The sequence below is a fragment of the Impatiens glandulifera genome, chromosome 6 (genome assembly GCF_907164915.1).
Source record: "Impatiens glandulifera chromosome 6, dImpGla2.1, whole genome shotgun sequence".
Taxonomy (NCBI): Eukaryota; Viridiplantae; Streptophyta; class Magnoliopsida; order Ericales; family Balsaminaceae; genus Impatiens; species Impatiens glandulifera.
The window spans coordinates 9923850-9943562 of NC_061867.1; the positions used below are offsets into that span (position 1 = coordinate 9923850).

The following is a 19713-nucleotide window of genomic DNA, read 5'->3' on the forward strand; positions in this document are numbered from 1 at the left end:
TTATAGAGTAATACAATTATATATCCAAAAATTTCATTAATATTTAAGAGTGAAATATTCTTTTAGCATTGAAAATATTCAACACTTTCCAGATAAAAGAAATTTACCTAAAAGAGGTGTAATAATTATAGCTTATATGGAAATTAGTAAGATTAATCAAATAATTGTATTAACTTATTTTGGTAAAAAGAATATGCAGGATTACATGAGAGCTTGTTTTTGACTGGATTTAAAAAGAATATATTGTGGATTAGATGATAGTAATTTATTTGTAAAATTTAACTTTTGATTGTATTTTTATCCTCAAAATTGTAATTTATAAATTAATCAATTATATATTGATATTTGAACAGTTAAATTTTATAAATTATAAAGAGAAAATGAAGTAATATAAAAATTATAAAGTCACTATTATAATGGAAATAATTTATTCCCACTAAGATTACAATTGAAATAATATTATCTTATCTTTATAAATTATATTTTTTTATCAATATATTAACTGATTATATTATTATAATATATATTTTCCTAAAATTAATTAATGTCCCGATTCAATTTAAAACATTATTAATACAAAATTTCTAATTAAAATATATTTGAAAACATTATTTTATTTAAATTAACATTTATAATTAAATATTTATAAAAAAATGAATGGAATAGTCAAATTTGAGATATTGTTTACAAATTTAAATTTCAATTTTGTGGTTTGATTAGATTTTGTATTAACTATTTCAAATATTGTTAGTTTATTATCTAAATTTTATTTATAAATAAATAAAAATAATTAATATCAATAATTTAATTTCGAATTTCAACCCAATAGGGGTTTTGATTATTAATTTTCTAAAATTTATTACTCAAAAACACTTTGTTAGTTAAAATTTGATAATTAAATTAGTGACATTATTTATTTATTTATTTATTTATTTATAAATACTGCGTATATAATAAGTTAACGACGTTTAAAACCGTTAAGACAAAACTCTCATTTTATATAAACTTAATAATAAGGGAGTCATAAAATGTGAAATTTAAAACAAGAAGTTAAAATTCTAATTAAGTTAATAAAGAACCCAATTTTGACTATTAATATAATAACTTTTTCCCCAAAATTCATATTAGTTAAAACATAAATTAAAGCGTTATAAATGCCAGATTTCTATTTAAAATATCTTTCAAAATATTATTAAAATTAAAAAAAATAATTTGAACAAAGTTATAAAAAGAAAAAAATTACGAAAATTGTGGGCTACAAGATTTACAGGAGAGAAAAAAAAAATCATGTTTAAAAAAAATCATAATAAATTAAAAAAATGACCATGTTCGGAAAATTTTTGTCCCGAATATACCCAATGTTCGGAATTTTTTTTCATGATTTTTATTTTTCTCTTGCATAAGTGGCATAAGTGACAGATCACATCAAATGCGTGGTATTACTTTCGTTCTCAACTTCGTTGTCCTATCCTATCTCAAAAAGTTATCAATATATTTTCTTCAAAATCAAACATCATTATCAAAACACCAAACCTCTTTAACCGTCTAATATTCACTTTAACTCCAAATAAATGATTTCAAATAAATCCCCAAAAATTTTATATATTAAATATTAAAATGAACTAAACAAACAAATAAAACAGCCTAATAAATCAATCCTTTTTGACAAGGACGGCTAACCAAAATTAATTTAGTTTGACGTTTCTTCTTCTTCTTCATCCCCAGACCAACCAGACCCTGGACCGACGCCTCTCTCTCTCTCTCATCATTTTCTCTCTCTTTCTCTTTCTCTTTCTCTTTCTCTCTCTGATTCATTCAAGCAGGTAAAGAGCTCTTCTCTTCCTCTCTTTCTCTAATTTCACGCATATCTTCTGATCGTTTCACCTAGTGGTTCAGATACATCTTTTGATTTCCAAGTTCGTTACATTTCTAGCTGATTTCCCTTTTATATTTCCTGATTCACTCTTTCTCTCCTCCTCCTTCTCAATCTGTTGACTTATTCCTAACATCTAGGCACAATTTTCATATTTGACCAACTTTTATGCAAAAACAAAAACATGGTACAAACTTGTGATTAGTGATTTGTGTTTTTCATTGAATTCTAGGCCTGATTAGAATCAAAATACTTTATAATTATGTGGGTTGTTATTTGTTTTCTTGTTAAATTCCAAATGAATCATTGAGATTACGAATTTGTCTGTGTCTGATGTTTGATAGAATTTATTATTTATGTAGAGAGAGATGTCAGGAGGTGGTACCCAGAAGAGTATTAGGAAAGCACTTGGAGCTATTAAGGATACAACTACTGTTAGTTTAGCTAAAGTAAATAGTGATTACAAGGTATTATTGTATATTTCTTTCTTTTCCTCATTTGATTTGTTGATTACAGTGGTTGTTTTTGGATTTAATGAATTTTGGATCATCTTTTTAGGAATTGGATATTGCAATTGTTAATGCCACAAATCATCATGAACGCCCAGCAAGAGAGAAGAACATAAGAGGTCAGTGTTTCTTTACATGAATGGATTGGTTGGCTATTTGTGGTTCAATCTTTTAAAATTTGTCTAACTGGAAATTGCTCAATTGTTATGTAAATAGCTATTTTTGCTGCCGTTTCGGCTTCAAGACCTCGAGCTGATGTTGCATATTGCATACATGGCCTCGCCCGTCGATTATCTAAAACACATAATTGGGCGGTATGTTTTTCTTTGTTTTTTTGCTTTTGAGCTACTAGTTATGCAGCAAGCTTTTGTTTCAGCTGCATTCTTTATGTATATGTATTAATTAAAGGACAAGATTATCTGAATTTCATAAATTGTGACCAATTAGTTCTTTTGGCGAATTATTGATGCTCCCCATGTTTATTTTTCACAGAACAAGAGTAGGATAAACAACATCTACTAAGGACTACTTTACTCCAGATTTAATGTTTTGTAGATCTTGCCTTTTAAGTAATTTAATTGCCTAATCGATGTATTTTAGAAAAGATCAAGAGAAAATATGCTCTTTATTCCTTTATTATGTGATAGATTTAGCAAGGTTGTGTTTTAGAATCTTCAGTTGCTGAATAATCTTTAATGTTTTAGGTTGCTCTTAAAACGATGATTGTTATTCATCGTGCTCTAAGGGAAGTGGACCCAACATTCCACGAAGAATTCATTAATTATGGAAGGAGCAGAGGTCATATGCTCAACATGACTTACTTCAAGGATGATTCTAGTCCAAATGGTTTGCACTGATTCTACTTCTAGATCAATTTCTTTCAACCTCTTCCAAAATAACGTCACTAATCATTGAATATCTTTCTTTGTGTCAGCATGGGATTATTCAGCTTGGGTTCGCAGTTATGCGCTGTTTCTGGAAGAAAGACTAGAGTGTTTTCGTGTATTGAAGTTTGATGTGGAGACTGATCGTCCGGTGAGAACACATAGCTATTCGTCGATTCGCTTTTCTGCAGACAATAATTGTGATCTATAGACTTTGATTTTAATCCTTGTGTGATCTGTTTTTTGGAATTAATCAGAAATCATATTTAAACAATTTGTACAGAGAACTAAGGATTTGGGAACTCAGGAATTGCTGGAACAGTTACCTGCATTGCAGCAACTTCTATTTCGTGTACTTGGTTGCCAGGTGAATAAAAGAATACTATGAAGAAATAAGTGGATAAAAAGATCATTAGTGGGGTTGAACCTTTTTTACTTATGTCAATTTAATCATATCTTATGTGCAGCCACAAGGTGCAGCAATCCACAATTTTGTGATTCAGTTAGCACTTTCTTTGGTAATGGAGGAGCTTATCAAACCATTCTTGTTGCTTATGATTTCTTTGTTCTTTTATAGACGTGATCTAGAGCTTGTGTTCTTATTTCAGGTTGCTTCTGAAAGCATGAAAATCTATCAAGCTATAAGTGATGGTACTGTTAACTTGGTTGACAAGGTAAGTCCATGATATTTTTATTCTATGATTACTATTTTTATTTTATTTTCCATTTGCAAATAATTGGATATGTGGTTTTTCTCTCTATCAATTATTTTTTTGTGAATGTTGGCAGTTTTTTGAGATGCAACGCCATGATGCCCTTAAGGCTTTAGACATATACAGAAGAGCAGGGCAGCAGGTAAATTCAAACTTTTATTTACAAAAAGTGAAGTCTGTATTAATAAATATGTTGATATTCCAGGCAGAGAGGCTGTCGGAATTTTATGAAGTATGTAAAAATCTTGATATTGGTCGTGGAGAGAAATTTATTACGATTGAACAGGTTTGTGATTCCCTACTACCTGCTCTCTTTTTTTTTTTCTAATTCTGAAGAAAATGACGAGAACTTGTATTTATTCAGCCTCCTGTTTCATTTCTACAAGCCATGGAGGAATATGTAAGTGAAGCACCACGCATTTCAACTGTTCGCAAAGATCAGGTCAGGAACTTGCTTTTTAACTTATAGTGGTTTATGAAAAGTTATTAGGAAATATATATGTTATCATGAGATAATTCTATTTCCCTTCCACCTATGCTGATGGTCTTAAAGTTCCATATTTTGTGGTCTTTTATGTTTCATGTTAGGTCAAATTTCCATTGTTTATTAAAGATGATAGAACTCGATGAAACAAAAATTATGTTTAGGAAATAAATTCATTTTTCTTCCTGAAATTGCATCAAAAGCTCATTTTGTTTTCTTAACTAGGGACATACTCGTTTTTCTTCCTAAACATTTGGTTCAAATTACATCCTATGCATTTATAAAGAAAACAGTATTTTAGCTTCAAAAATTGTGCAGAGTTGATTTAAGAACTTAATTGAGTTAATTAAGAACAGGTGAGGAGAAGTAATTTTATCCATTTTTAAAAGTATAGGAAACAAAACAAGCACATGAAAGGTGCAAGTTCAGAAGCAAAATGAACTTCTATCCAATTATTTATCATATTGATGGGGACCTGATCTCACAATAGGCCTATATGAAACCCTTTTTTTTCTTCAACTTTTCTATATGTTTCTAACATAGAAACGACTATTTTTATAAACAACTTAATTTATAAAAACAACTCACAATTATCCCAAGAAAAAAATTCTTTTACCTTACATCGCTGGTTAGGTTGTAACCAATAAATCAGTTGCAAACAAATATTATATATTACGGAACTTTTCATCCCATGGAGGTTTATTTTGGAGACTGGGTTTTCATAAACAGATTTAGTATTGTGATTGAAAATTATCTAAAAAATTGAAAAAAGTATAGTATTTAGATAATTAGTGTTATTAGATAGTTTTATAATAATTTGAATTTAGGATCAAAATAACTACACAAGGCCTTAATATATTAGATATAATTCACTAATCCTGTATCCATGTTCTTTTTTTCAAATGTAGGTGAGTGATGCTACTCCTAAGGTGATCTTAGCCATAGAACACAAGAAAACTCAAGAGGCACGCCCTCCATCACCACCTCCACCACCACCTGAACCTGAATTTGAACCAGAACCAGTAAAAGTTGAAGCTCCAATTGTTAAGGCCCCTGATTTGCTGGTACTTAATAACTTTGCTCTGTCAGTTGGATCAAACTTTTTCAAATCGTAAGATGGAAGAATTAATGCAGATGCACCTTTTCTTCTTAGGATTTGAATGATCCTGTCACCGCTGCCGCTTCAGAATTAGACGAGAAGAATGCACTGGCATTGGCGATTGTACCTATTGGTATGTTCTATTTTGGTAGTCATTTAATTATCAACTAAAATCCCTTTATTTTTTATAATATTTTAAACAAGTTATTTTGGTCATCTAACCCAAATAACTCACTTTTTCATCAAACACGTTTATTTCCATAGAAAACCAGATTATTCAAAATAACCCCACATCAAACAAGCCCCTATTACGCCTTACTAATGAAAAATATTTTCTAGCCTCTTCAAAAGGGAAAAAAATTGGTCTAAAATAGAGAAGCTTTTCATTGGAACCATTCTTTATGTTGTCGTGCCTCTAGTTTTAATGCTTGATTTTGATAATAGCCTAGTAAAATAATACTTTTTTCTTTTGATGGTTGAAGCTACTGCTGATTATCCAGACTCTACCAGCAGAAATCTAGCAAATGGAACTACAGGCTGGGAGCTAGCCCTTGTAACAGCCCCTAGCTTCAGTGAGACTGCTACAACATCTAGCAAATTGGTAATTGATGCAGTCTTTTGTCTTATTCTTCGCTATCTTATCTCATGTTCATACAACAATGTCTCCACTGTCTTAACCTTACTATTTAAAAATTCTGAGTCTAGCCAATCATGGGTTCAACTGACAAAAATGCTTTCATATATTGGATATGGATTTTTTCCTTATTTGTACATTCTAAAAAATCCTAAAATTACAGCGATCCAAACCATCCTTTGATCTAGATAGTTTGATGGTAACTCCTAGGAAATAAAATTCATGAAGTAAATATTTCAAAATCCAAAATCATGTCATTTACATGTTAGCCTTAGGAACCCAACTAATAGAATGTTTGTCTAGAATCTAGATTATTAGGACAAAAATGGTGAGATAAGAATCAATTAACATTGTTAAAGATGTGTCTCCGGCTATTATGATTGTTTTGGGGTTCGGTTTGCATAGCTTAAGACCAGACAAGACAAACCCACCACAGATAGCCTTAGATGATAATAGGCTTGGACAAAGGGACTTACCAATATGAGGTCTCAAATTCGATTCTCGTCACCTGGATTGGGTCATGACGGTGTTTTGTTGCTCGCAAGCGGGCCCGGACACCCTGATATCACAAAAAGGAAGAAAGACAAACAAAGACATTTAGAATAGAAAGGGTTAAGGTTTCAGGTTCGACTCATACTGAAAGTATCTTAATTTGAAGTTGGGGTCATAGTAGTGTGACGCTGTAGCCTCTTTTTTTCTTTTGAAAAAACAATCATTTCAGAATTATTGGTCTGAAATAATCTGGTTACTTATTTAATAAATCGTCTTGTTAAATGCCTTGAAATAAGAAATACCCTTATCCAATCCAGTCAAATCGTCCTAAATTTGCCGTACAAACATACGCCCATAAAAATGCCCATAAAAATGCATACTACGATGTTTAAAGATGAAAATAAACTAGGAAACTAAAACATACTTTTCCTTTTTTTCTTTTTCACCTTCCTTCATACTGTATTAACCTCGTCCAGGAAAAAAAGAAGAAAAAGGATGTCATGGTTTCGTTTTACAGGCAAAATGTTTATACATTGAGTTCCATTATTCCCATCTGAACCTCATTTTTAACCTGTATTTTTGACTTAAAGGGTGGTGGGCTCGACAAATTTACACTAGACAGCCTATATGATGATGCAATAAGACGAAACAACCAACCCGTCAGTTACAACCCATGGGAGCCTGCACCAGTGGCCCACTCTAGCATGCCCCAATCAGCAGCTTATGATCCATTCTTTGCCTCCAATAATATGGCTGCTCCACATTCAGTACAAATGGCAGCCATGGCCAACCAAAATCAGGCCTACCTTTACCAACAACAGCAGCACCAGCAGCAACAAATGATGATGATGATGGGACCTCAGCATCAAATGCAACAACAAAATCCTTTCGGAAACCCTTATGGATCTAGCATTCACCCACATGGCACTGGTATGCCTGTGCAAGCCGCGTATGGTCATTACAACACGGGATTCATGTAAGTAAATAAAAACATGTTTGGAAATTCTACATTCCCTTTTTTCTAGAAACATGTGCAAATTTGTGTTGAGTTCATTGAGGTTGTATCATATGTTGTGAAATGCAGTTTGCTAGAGGGTCTTTTTATTTTTAATTTAGAGTCTCGCATAAGATCATTATTTTGGTTGATAAAAGAAGATTGTCAATAATGTAGATGGGTAAGATATTTCTTGTATTTTTGCCTGTTTCTTGATTCTGAAGCAGGATGAGACCATTTCTTCAGTTTATTGTTATATGTCCATGATTCTTACTCTTTAAGGTTCTTGTGATTATTGTTTTTCACACTTTTAATGAGTCTAAGCTGTCTTGCCACTTTGTTTTCATCTCGAGGTTTTATTTGACCAGTTTTGTTATGCGATATTGTCGAGGTGATGGTATTGGGCCATTGGCTTGACTTTTTGAGGTTTTCCACATACTTTCTATTTATTTGGCAATATTTTGAAGTGTTTGTTGCAATAAAATGTTGAATATGAAACCTTGAGGCATTTGAAAAACGGTAATTTGATGGTTACATATGACTGAATTTTTGATGTATCGATATAAACGTGGGGTGGTGATTAGCTACTCACAATAACTATCCCAAGTTTGGGTTTTAGGCTGAAATAGGGCTAACCTACAATTCAATACAATCCATTAAGTTACAATATTGAAAAGGGGTTATTTGAAAAAGAAAATCAGAAACTTAAGTGGCATAAATAAGATAAAAAAAATAGTTTTTTATGAAAATAAAAATGTGAAATAGTTTAATTTGTGAATTTTCTACTTACAATGGAATTACAAAATATCAGCACCATATCAGAAAATAAAAAAAATTGTGATAGCCGACATAGATATGTCACTGACCATAACAATAAAAAACAAACAAATGATATTCATACAATAATAAAAATAGTATATATTAATTATTTTTCATTTAGATAAAAAAATATATATATTATCAATTTATTAATTTTTAAGCAATGAGAGAGAAAATTTATTAACTTTTAAAAGAATTAGAGTATTTCCTCATAAATAAATTATTAATAAAAAGAATCAAATGGATATTTGAAACTAATTTGGATGTGTTTCTCAATTAATTTTATTAATTCACATAAAAATAATAATAATATGGACGTTTAGAAAAATATAAACGAAAGAAAATGATATTTTCAAATAAGTCAATGATTATAAAAAGAAAGAAATCGTTTATGACAGACGACAATGCACCTTTTAAACAAATCGACAAATTATTAAATTATTTTATTAGCATTAGTTAGTTGTAGTCAGAAATCTAAAATTCATGATTATAAATAAGAAAATTGACCTTTTTCAAATAGATAGTTAAATCAATACAGATTTTATGAATGATGCCTTTTGTTTTTTAAGATACTTATTTAGTAAAACAATCAATCATTGTTCTATTAAATATTTATTATAAATAAATTAAAAGTAAATTATATATATATTTTTATTCATGATATTGTTTGGACAGGAGTTATTTGAATATGAGAAAATTTTATTTAAATAATTTTATTTAGTAGAGATTTTGAAAATATAAGTTTTGTAATAAAATAAATAAATAAATAAAAATAAAATTGTTTAAAAATATCTAGAGTTTGTTAATATATATCTAATTAAAATATATTTTATAATATTATTTTATTTAAATCAATACCTTCAATAAAATATTTAAAAAATTAGATTTTTGACATTTTCAAACGTTATCAATATTTTAATATCTTAATTAATGAATTAACATATATGATAAATAAAAAAATAAATGAAAAAATCGTTAGTTTGTTTTTAAAAAATTATTTGAATAATTTATATCAAATATTTTATTTCTTATAAAATATATATTTTAAATATAATTAAGATTATATTGTATTTTTTTTATTTAATATAAATATTATAATTTTCCATCTAAAATAATTCAAATATAGGAGTAATTAATAAGAAAAATAAATATCAAGAATTCAGTTATGCAGTTAAAAGGTTTTAAATTCAAGGGAGAGTTAAGTTTTTTATATATATACATATGACCCAAGTTCAAGTTCAATCATATACTATATTTTTTCTTCTAAAACTATAAAGAAGTTAAAAGTCATTTTTTTTTAGCTTAGGAAGGTGTTTTGTTTCTCTTTTCATTATAAAATTTGAATAATTAGTTAGTACGACATTCTATTTAGTTGGATTAAATTTGTCGTCTCAAATTTTTGTAATCCCAATAATACTTCTAGTCTTTGATGGGCCGTCAGCTATTCATACCCTCCAAACGTGTTGATGATCATTTCTCGAGTTCGTGTATGTCCTATTCTTCGCAACAAAAAAAGATTGGTGTTATTGGAACTAGACTTATTTTTTTTATTTTTCTAATAAAGAGTTTTGAATTTTATTTTCAATTAATTTTTTTTTACCAATATACTCTAATTATTATTATTATTATTATTATGAGTTTCTCGCTATTTTAACCATATTTTTAGACTACAATTATCATTTGACAGTATTCGATCTTGTTTACCAACTCTCGGACAAAGACAAATTTTATTATTCATTTGATATTGTTTAATTGATTTTTTTGATTTGCTCTCATTGTTATGAAACTTATATCAATTCGTCTCTAAATTCAACATGAAAAAAAAATTGTGTAATGGTTGGACGATTTCTATTAGAATTTTAATATTTGTTAACTTTTATTATTAACATCCATTATTTTTTATTATTTACAAATTAATGTTCTATTTGTAACTTTTTATTTGACTTAATAAGAATTATTTTTGTATAAAAAAAATCAAATTAAAAAAAATCAAATTAAGTGATAAATTATTAATTGGGGTCAATGTGCTAGCCAATTTAAATATATAGCATTTTCAACACATTTTATTTCCTATTCTATTTCAAATGATTCTAATATAAACACTAGAATTAAAAGTAATTGAAATTATCTATATAGAAGCATGTCACACAATTATTTAAAATCATAATATAAATTCATATTTGGTTGAGAAATAAAATAAAAATTCTGAATATTTACAAATAAATAGAGTATATATATATATATATATATACAGGTGGTGGATGTCAATTTCAGGTTAACGAAACCATGTTATCGGATCCAGAAGATTACAAATTCCATAAGAAGTCAGTAATACAGCCACAAAGTAACATGCACCCATTCCAAAATGGGGCCTTTCATAATAATGATTTCTTGGTATATAGTATAATAATAATATTTATTAATTAATAATTACTTTATTCAGGTAAAACTTATTTATTTATATACTATTTTTTTTTTTAAAGATTTACATATAATAGGATATAAATGAGGGTAGTTTAAGATAACGATAAAAATAATAAAAAATACGAGTTTTTACTTTTTTTTCAAACACACTCGAAACACAACGAAATTAAAATTTAGAAATAATGAAAAAATAAGCAAAAAAATATCACCAACGAACAAACATAATATAAAATTTAACGTTGATGACATGAGAACCTTTTTTCCCCTTTCTTATTTGTCATTGTCATAAAAGACCTTTCTAGAATGATGTTGTTTGTTGAGAATGCGAGTTTGTTTTGTGGGGTGGAGTGCGGTGCGAGATGATTTTCGTTCTCTATGTCTCATTTATTATTTGTAAATGACACTCTTTGCATGATTCAGGACATTGAGAGAAATGTCAAGCACCTTCATGATATTCTTTGATTATTTGGAGTGTGTTCGGGACTGCGTATTAATTTGGATAAGTCTAGTAGTATTTTATTCTCTAATTTAGTTTCGTCTAGAAGAAAGATTAGATTGACATTTATTTTTAGATTTAAAATTGGAATTTTTCCGTCTACGTATCTCGGGCTCCCTTTAGGGGCTAAAGCTAACTCCAAAACTTCTTGGGACACGATCATGATGGAGAGGATACTTCCCATATGGAAAAGTAAGATGATTTCAAAGGGAGGTCGTTTAGTCCTTATTAAGAGTGTTTTTTCTTCAAAGTCAAGTAATTATATGATGTCTCTATTTGTCCTCCCAAAGTCTATGGCCATGAAGATTGAGAGAATTATGTGTAAATTCTTATGGGGATCATCTGATTACTCATTTTCTCATTTAGTGAGTTGGAATAAGGTTAAATTAATAAAAGAGCAGGGGGACTGAGAATCCGCAATCTTGTCTCTTATAATAAAGCCTTATTATCCAAATAGTGTAGTAGATTTGCATCTTAGCAATGTAGTATTTGGGCTAAATTGATTAAATGTAAATATGGTCAGGATAAGTCTGATTGGTTCACCACAAATTCTTATAGACCCGTGGGATACAACATTTGGGGTAATATTTATGCCATGTGGAAGGTTTATCAGGAGAATTCGATTTTTATTGTGGATGATGGAAGTTTGATTAGTTTTTGGGACGACACTTGGTGTGGTGGTAAGTGTTTGGCAAAATTTTTCTCGGGCTTGCTTCTATTTCTATTTGTAGAGATTCATCGGTTAAAGATATGTTTGATATTCGGTTTAGTGGTTTTGTCAACCGTATCAGATATAAAAGAAGATTGAACAGTGAGGAAAGCATGTCCAATGATAGACTTTTGTTCATGGTTAAAAATAAGGGGTTAAACCCGTCTTCTCGTGATTCTATGCGGTGACGTGATCTGAATAACTTTCATGGAGGCATTGTCATACTTTGTTCAATAAAGTTAGCCCGATTGATCTTTGTTGGGAAAATTTATGAGAGTCTAAGATGCCTACCAAGATCTCATTTTTTGATTGGAGTGTTATTTATGCCAGAATTCTCACTGACGATAGATATATGAAAAAAACATATGATTATTGTGAGTCGTCGTATGTGTTACAAAAATGTTGAGGCAACTTCTCATCTACTTTTACATTGTCACGTTGTTGCAAATATATGAAGTCTTTTATAGAATTTGACTAGAATATAATGGGTTATGCTATAAATCGTTAGTGGATATTGAGAGGCATGAATTGGGGCAATTAAAAATGCGAGACTTAGAAAATGAGTCTCTGTTCCTATAACTTTATAGTGGATTATTTGGTTGGAAATAAATCGGAGAACTTTTAACAACGAAAGTATGCCGTTAAGGATTATTCACAATTCCATTATCATGACGATGTCAGAGATTAGATCTGGAAAATCTGTGAATTCGTGTGAAGATCTTATTGCTCTTCTTGAAGATATTCAACTCAATTAATTATTCTAATGTATTCAATTTGTACGTAAACTTTTAATGTTATGCTTTTATCATTGTATGCTTAAACAATTTTTATTAAATTGATCATTTAAAAAAAAAGTTTAACGATTAACGAGCTTACAAAAATTCTTAAAAAAACCAATAGTTAATTCTTAAAAGTTCATTGACAGCCTTTGATAGCCTCAAAAGTTAATATTCCTTAGAAAAAACAAAAAACAATTTTTTTTTACCCTAGCTTTAAGAATTATCCTCCATTGATAGCCTCAAAAGTTAATATTCTTAACAAAGAGAAAAACTTTACCTTTAAAGTTCTTTTTTTTTTTGGCATTCAATGGTACATTATATCGATAATAAATTTTAAAACTTTTTTGGGATTCAATGACATTGTTTATTTTAGAGACTAATTCAAATTACTTTGAGTAAATATTAAGAGTGAGCATATATTGGATTGACCCAAATCCCAACCATAACTCAAAATATTAATTTAGGTAAATTAATTTAGTTTAGGTTGCGTTTAATTTAAATTAGGTTAGGGTTACCCAAATTAAATAAATTTAATTATTTTATATTTAATTAGTATACAAAATTTACCCTTTTCTTACCCATTATATTTTTATTTAACATTATATTTTTATTTGACATCCTCATTACTTAGAAAAGGAAAACAATCGGAATAATCAATAAACTTTTTTAAAACTTATTAATAATATTTTATTGTATGTAGTTCGTAATAAAAAAAACATGTCGGAATTGTTAAAGCATATAGACAATTAATATTACATCTCTTTAATATCTAGTTTTAATATCTAATTTAATTTTAAAAAATAAATAAAGTTTACAATAATCAATGCCTTGTTTATTCATTCAACATATCATTTCATCGATTAATTTATTAATTAAAATATCAAACAAATAAAAAAATGTATTAAATATTTCATAAACCTGTTAAACAAACTAAAACATGGTAAATATATCAAAAGTGTATTAAACATGTCAAAAACGTATTAAACGGATCACAATAAATTAAATAATTATTAAATGGGTCAAAACGAGACAAATATTGGTTAAATAAATTACAAAAGTGTTGATCAAGTCAAAAACATATTAAACAGGGGAAAATAAATCAAATAAATTTTTTTTTTGGGAAAACAGCTCAGTGACATTTCATTAAAAAAAACCAAAAGAGGAAAAAAAATATAGAAGTTTAAGATCAATTACAGACAACAATAACAATCAATTATCGGCTATAGCGTTTTTACTTTGATTCTACTTGTGACTTTCTCAAACGAAATATCTCATATCTAGTAAGGTTTTCTATTTTCTTCAATCCTTTCGATTCCTCTCCAGGATTGAACGAGTGCATTTCCATCCGAAGTTATATCTCCCCAAATATTTTCACGAGTTCTAATTCTTCCACGGTTAAAAATGTGTTAAACGAACTAAAATATATTAAACGAGTCAAAAACGTAATAAATGTGTAAAAAATAAAATTTAGTTTGGGTTAATTACCCAACCCATATTAATAAATAATATGAGTTAAATAATAGGTTTTATAAATTTAATTTGAGTTTAATATATGTTGAATAATATGAGTTGGGTTTACCGTTTACCGTTTACGTATTCATAGTAGATATTATGTCATCCCTTGACCTAACACATTCCAATACTCAAATTTGAGAGTAGTTTGAATGAGACATTATGGTTGGATTTTTTTTTTATAATTTTTCTTTTCAAATTTATGTTTTGTGTTTAGATCATTCGACAAGAATTTTATTTTTTCTTTCTTGGGATGTACGTATTTACCCAAACAATTTCTTTTATTATTATAAAGAAACTTTATTTTTTTCGAGTAGAGTCACTTGGAAAAGAGTGTTTTTTTATCCGAACAAATTCTAGGTCTATGACCACGAAACAAGAATTTTGAACATTTATACATCATTTTTATCGTTTGCTCAACAACAACTCTTATAAGACTCGGCCTGAATAAAATAGTGAATAAGAGACTCGTTAATTAGTTAGAGTTAACATAGAAAAATTATTAGAAAAAATGAAATCAATATATAGAAAAAATAATATCCCCTAATAGAATTAGACACTTGTCTGTTATCCCTACAAGTGACCTTGCTTGAGTGTCAAAACACAGTTCCCTTTGATGTGGGTTAATTAGATTTGACATTCGAAGGCCAAAGATTGGTCAAGTTCTTCTATATGGGGTCTAGCTAGAAAATATATATGCCCATCTTTTAAACCAATTATTGATGAATATATATATATATATATATAGTCTTTAAATTATTCATTCATATATTTTATTTATAAAACATTCAGATTTTCATTAAAAAAAAATAAAGTTGTGGGACAGATGTTGTTCATGTTGGTACATTTTCATTTTTTAAATAATATTATTTTATTAATTTATACTTTTTAAAATGTATACAACTTAGTGTTATTATCGAGAATTGAATAATTATGATCTTTTATATGGTTTGATTTATAAGTATAAGTATTTAGTATTATTTTTATTATCAAAACATTATGTAAAATGTATTATTATTCATCCATGATTGGATATTTTATAATGATAAAAGACAGCTCAATTCCTCATTGGGATATGTGCATGAACTAGGATTGTTCAATCAAAAGATTTTGAGTTGTTTAAAGGGTTGATATATCATAATCTTCAATCTCATTTGAAATAAATAAAATACTACAACTAATGATGGAAAACTTTGAAGAATTCTTTCATAAATTCTAACTAAATTGGTTGAAAATATAATATAAATAAAAATCGTTTATGTTTAAACAAAATAATACAAAAATATTAGTGTTTAAAGTGTCACATATATGTCATACACAGGATACTGTGATAATATTAACATGTAGAAAAAATCACATTTTATCGAGTATATATCCAATGAATACCGAATAGTCAATGTCCTTCTTACCAATAGATTGTTCTCTAATCTTGTCTTAATTTGTAACAAACTTATGATTTGTACCTCGTCATTTCATTTGGCGACGAATTAAAAACAACAATAATAATGAAACTCAGTCTAAGTCTCCAAGATTGTTTATAATCAGAAAATCATAAGCAAGCAGTTCATCATCAACATCCCACTAGCTAGGTCTTCCACCAGTTCTAAGCAATTCATATGAAAGTAAAGAAGATAAAGAAAAACATTAGATTGTATAATCCCTAAAATTATGGGTTTTATTTTTCTAATCTTTATTATGTAATCTTATTGAGTATTTATAATATAATATTAATTGTAGCCGTGAACATGATTTAATTAGCTCATCACCTTGCTAGATTTTCTTCTCCAATAGTTCTCAATTTCTTTCATTCTAATTCTGACTTAGTTGAGAATTATTTATTTATTTTTGAACTAGTTGAAATCCTAATTATATATACAAGTATATATTTTCTCACTAACGCAACAATTATCACATAGTTTTTTTAACATTTTTTTTAATATTTAAAATATGCAAAAACATACATTGATCTACATGTTGTATTTATAATTTTCCCAAAATATTTTCAACTCACCCCAATTTTAATTTTTGGATTCATCTTGCTATCATAGCAAATTGTGCTATACTTTTGTTTAAAAAAAAAAATAAAAAGACAGAAACTGAATTTTTCAAAAAAATATTATTAAATTTATTAATATACATAATTAAAGTATATTTCAGAATAATATTATCTAAATACTTATTATTTTCTATTTTCTAAAATTATATGTATAATTTTAGTTTTTTTAAAAAGATATGTATATTAAAATTGATAAAAAATCATTTAAACACAAATACAAAGCAGAAAATAAAAAAAAAAACGTTATTTAATAAGTTATCGAGCTCGTAAGTTCTAAAAAAAAACGATTAGCCCCCTGACGAACTCTATCAATCTTAGAAAGCGTCATAATAACATTATAAATATATGCATCGGACGATTACGATCATTGAAAGTTCAAAGATTTCTCTCAAATCAGATAGTCCACTAAAAAATAATTAGGATGATTACCCAAATATGTAGGTATTTCATATCAAACGTATCAATCCAAACTACTAAACAACTATCTAAAGACTTGTGTATCACTCAATGAATTTCAGTAATACTCAACCAAAAATTCAGATACTAGTCACTCTCGAAATGTAAAAATAAATGAGTTACCAATTCAACATTTTCGTTACACACACGATTAACCATAATACAACATTTTTTATGCATATATAATTCATAAGAATTCCATCATGAATAATGCTTCATCCAAAAAACGAGATATTATATGAAATCTTTGACTCTCAAAATTTCTCCTAACAAAAATTATATAGAATCATCTTAACGAACAAATTAAAGCAATGCCCACATAAAAGCTATTCATGTCTTGCCAATGCATAATGTTTTTTCCAGACAAAAACACTTATTTGTGTCCTATCAAAATTATAACTCCATTATGGGACAAACTCTTCGTAAGTTTAATATCCTTTATATCTAATTCGGCTAACAAAATCACTAGAATGAGGATCAAACATGTCCTTAACTATGACATTTCTACATATAACAATGAAAACAAGTTCATGATACATCGTATCTAAACTTTTGACACTATACTAAGTGTCGTCCCAAAATCTGATCGAAAAATCATCCCTAAAATAAATCTAAATTGTTCACGAAAACATTTCCATATAGAATAAATTCCCTTTCAAATGTTACACCTCGCTAAATAATGAAATATTTTGGTAAACCAAGTAGACCAATCATTATTATACATACATCTGATCATCAATGGCCAACGACTATTTGGCTCCGTTTACAAATTTACTGCACCAATTTAATAGAAAAATCTTATTACATAAAATCAAGATTTTAAATATCTAGAATACATACATTTTTTTAATTCTCTTATATTATATACACCACATTATACATTACAAATGCTTAAACAAGTAACTAGCTAGATTAATTACATGCAAATTCAATTGCATGTAGGAAACACATGACACATATATAAGAACAAATATTAGTACAATAATGCATATAGGCCATACATATATAATTAATATTAATATATAGTTGAATTAAATTGTGGGTATAATTCATTTGATAAAAAAACAATTGCCAACTAGCAAAATTTGTCATGAGCTCAAAAAACCTCTATTGCCCACATCTTCACGTGATCTGCATTTACCATCTTTGTTTTCTTCTCTATTTTCCTCTCTCCCCTATCTCCATCTCTCTCTCCCCCATTGCACATGTATAGTTTTTTTTTTTTTTTTTTTTTTTTTTTTTTTTTTTTTTTTTTTTTTTGAAATAACCAATATGGGCCTCTTACATATCTTAATGGGCTGTAGAGTGTTGTAGAAGGGCCCATTTAAAATCTATAAAAACCCACCACCCTTTTATAAAAATATTATTATCTCCAACATGGAGTTTGTTCCTCTTTTCATTTTCATGTTCTTTATCTCCTCCTTAGCCATCCCAACTCTTGGCTGTGGAACTTGTAAACCACCCAAAGACCCCAATGTCAAACCTCCGGTGACTCTTCCACCGGTTATCAAGCCGCCAGTTGACTTGCCGCCGGTCACTCTTCCTCCCGGCATTATTCCACCTATTATCAAACCACCTGTTGACCTACCACCTGTGAAACTTCCACCGGGTGTCAAACCACCTATTGACCTACCACCGGTTGTCAAGCCACCAGTTGACCTACCAGTACCCCTACCACCGGTGCCCCTACCCCTGCCACCGGTTCCTCTACCCTTGCCACCGGTGAAACTTCCACCCCTACCCCTGCCACCAGTGAAACTTCCACCCCTACCCCTGCCACCGGTGCCCCTACCCTTGCCACCGGTTGTGAAGCCACCGGTTGACCTACCACCAAAGACACTTCCTCCGGGTAAAATATTTCTTTTATAGAAGTTACAACACTATGCAGAAAAACGAGTCAAAATAATAATTTAGTTTAGTTGGTTAAACAGTCAGACAAGGCAATGTGACAAAAAAAAAAAACATTAAAAGAAAGTGTTACAATATAACAATATAAGACACTAATAGATGACATTATTTTTTTTTCACTATAGGAAAACCAAAGAAGAAACCTTGCCCACCAGTGCCTCCAAAGAAGAAGAAGAAGCCTGCAACATGTCCAATAAACACGTTAAAGTTGGGTGGTTGTGTGGATGCTCTAGGAGGACTTGTTCATATTGTGATCGGCGATCCAGTTGTGAACAAATGTTGTCCAATTATCTCAGGAATAACAGATGTTGAAGCTGCTGTTTGTCTTTGCACCACTCTTAAGTTGAAAGCCTTAAATCTCAACATTTATGTGCCAATTGCACTTCAACTTCTTGTCACTTGTGGCAAATCCCCACCTCCTGGTTTCAAATGCGCTATCTAGACCAGTTAAGTACTTTCAACACAACAAATGTACATTAATTACATAATCTCGAGTTCAATTTCTACTTAAAACATCTTAAATTGATATGGTCGTGATTGTTGAATCATGTCGTACCTTTTATTTTCAAAATTATTTATGAACATGTTTGTGATGATATGAACATTATGAAAGGGATGGCTAACAGATAAGGGTGATGTTTTTTTTTTGTGTGTTTGCAGATGTCTTAACATGTGAACGAGATTGAAACAAGAGGAATGTCCTGTCTTGTCTTGTATTCTGTACTCTTTCTCTCTTCTAAGAATTTGTGATTTAGACCTATTTATGAACTTGATGATTGATCATTTGTTTAATTTAAACCCTTTGAAGATTGCTTTCATTCGTGTGTTGTATAATTAATTAAGCATGGCCAAGAATGCCTGCAATTCATTCA

The 19713-nt window shown here is 29.0% G+C and overlaps 2 protein-coding genes across 5 annotated transcripts; both read left to right on the forward strand.

Moving 5' to 3' along the window:
• Window positions 1-1694: 1694 nt before the first annotated feature.
• On the forward strand, window positions 1695-7963 carry LOC124941290 (putative clathrin assembly protein At5g35200). Its single transcript, XM_047481590.1, has 16 exons — window positions 1695-1823; window positions 2236-2340; window positions 2432-2501; window positions 2599-2696; window positions 3087-3228; window positions 3317-3417; window positions 3550-3633; window positions 3734-3784; window positions 3875-3940; window positions 4056-4121; window positions 4185-4265; window positions 4344-4421; window positions 5372-5527; window positions 5617-5695; window positions 6045-6163; window positions 7279-7963. The coding sequence occupies exons 2-16, from the start codon at window positions 2242-2244 to the stop codon at window positions 7666-7668; spliced, it is 1680 nt and encodes a 559-aa protein (XP_047337546.1). The 5' UTR covers window positions 1695-1823; window positions 2236-2241; the 3' UTR covers window positions 7669-7963.
• Window positions 7964-18286: 10323 nt separating this feature from the next.
• On the forward strand, window positions 18287-19713 carry LOC124942814 (36.4 kDa proline-rich protein). 4 transcript variants are annotated; one of them, XM_047483373.1, is made up of 4 exons: window positions 18287-18613; window positions 18686-18782; window positions 18967-19287; window positions 19502-19713. In XM_047483373.1, exons 1-3 carry the CDS (start codon window positions 18311-18313, stop codon window positions 19281-19283), a joined length of 717 nt encoding a protein of 238 aa, XP_047339329.1. In that variant the 5' UTR covers window positions 18287-18310; the 3' UTR covers window positions 19284-19287; window positions 19502-19713. The 4 variants fall into 4 exon arrangements, with proteins under 4 accessions (XP_047339329.1, XP_047339328.1, XP_047339330.1 ...); XM_047483372.1 differs by having other exon boundaries at window positions 18287-18607; window positions 18650-18782; XM_047483374.1 differs by having other exon boundaries at window positions 18287-18542; window positions 18615-18782.

Excerpts from the sequence above, each read along its gene's own strand:
- LOC124942814 (XM_047483371.1), top strand. The coding sequence starts at position 18,311 with ATGGAGTTTGTTCCTCTTTTCATTTTCATGTTCTTTATCTCCTCCTTA. Across the intron at positions 18,783-18,966 it reads ACCAAAGACACTTCCTCCGG|GAAAACCAAAGAAGAAACCT; the intron begins GTAAAATATTTC and ends TTTTCACTATAG.
- LOC124941290 (XM_047481590.1), top strand. The coding sequence starts at position 2,242 with ATGTCAGGAGGTGGTACCCAGAAGAGTATTAGGAAAGCACTTGGAGCT. Across the intron at positions 2,502-2,598 it reads AAGAGAGAAGAACATAAGAG|CTATTTTTGCTGCCGTTTCG; the intron begins GTCAGTGTTTCT and ends TTATGTAAATAG. Across the intron at positions 4,266-4,343 it reads AATTTATTACGATTGAACAG|CCTCCTGTTTCATTTCTACA; the intron begins GTTTGTGATTCC and ends GTATTTATTCAG.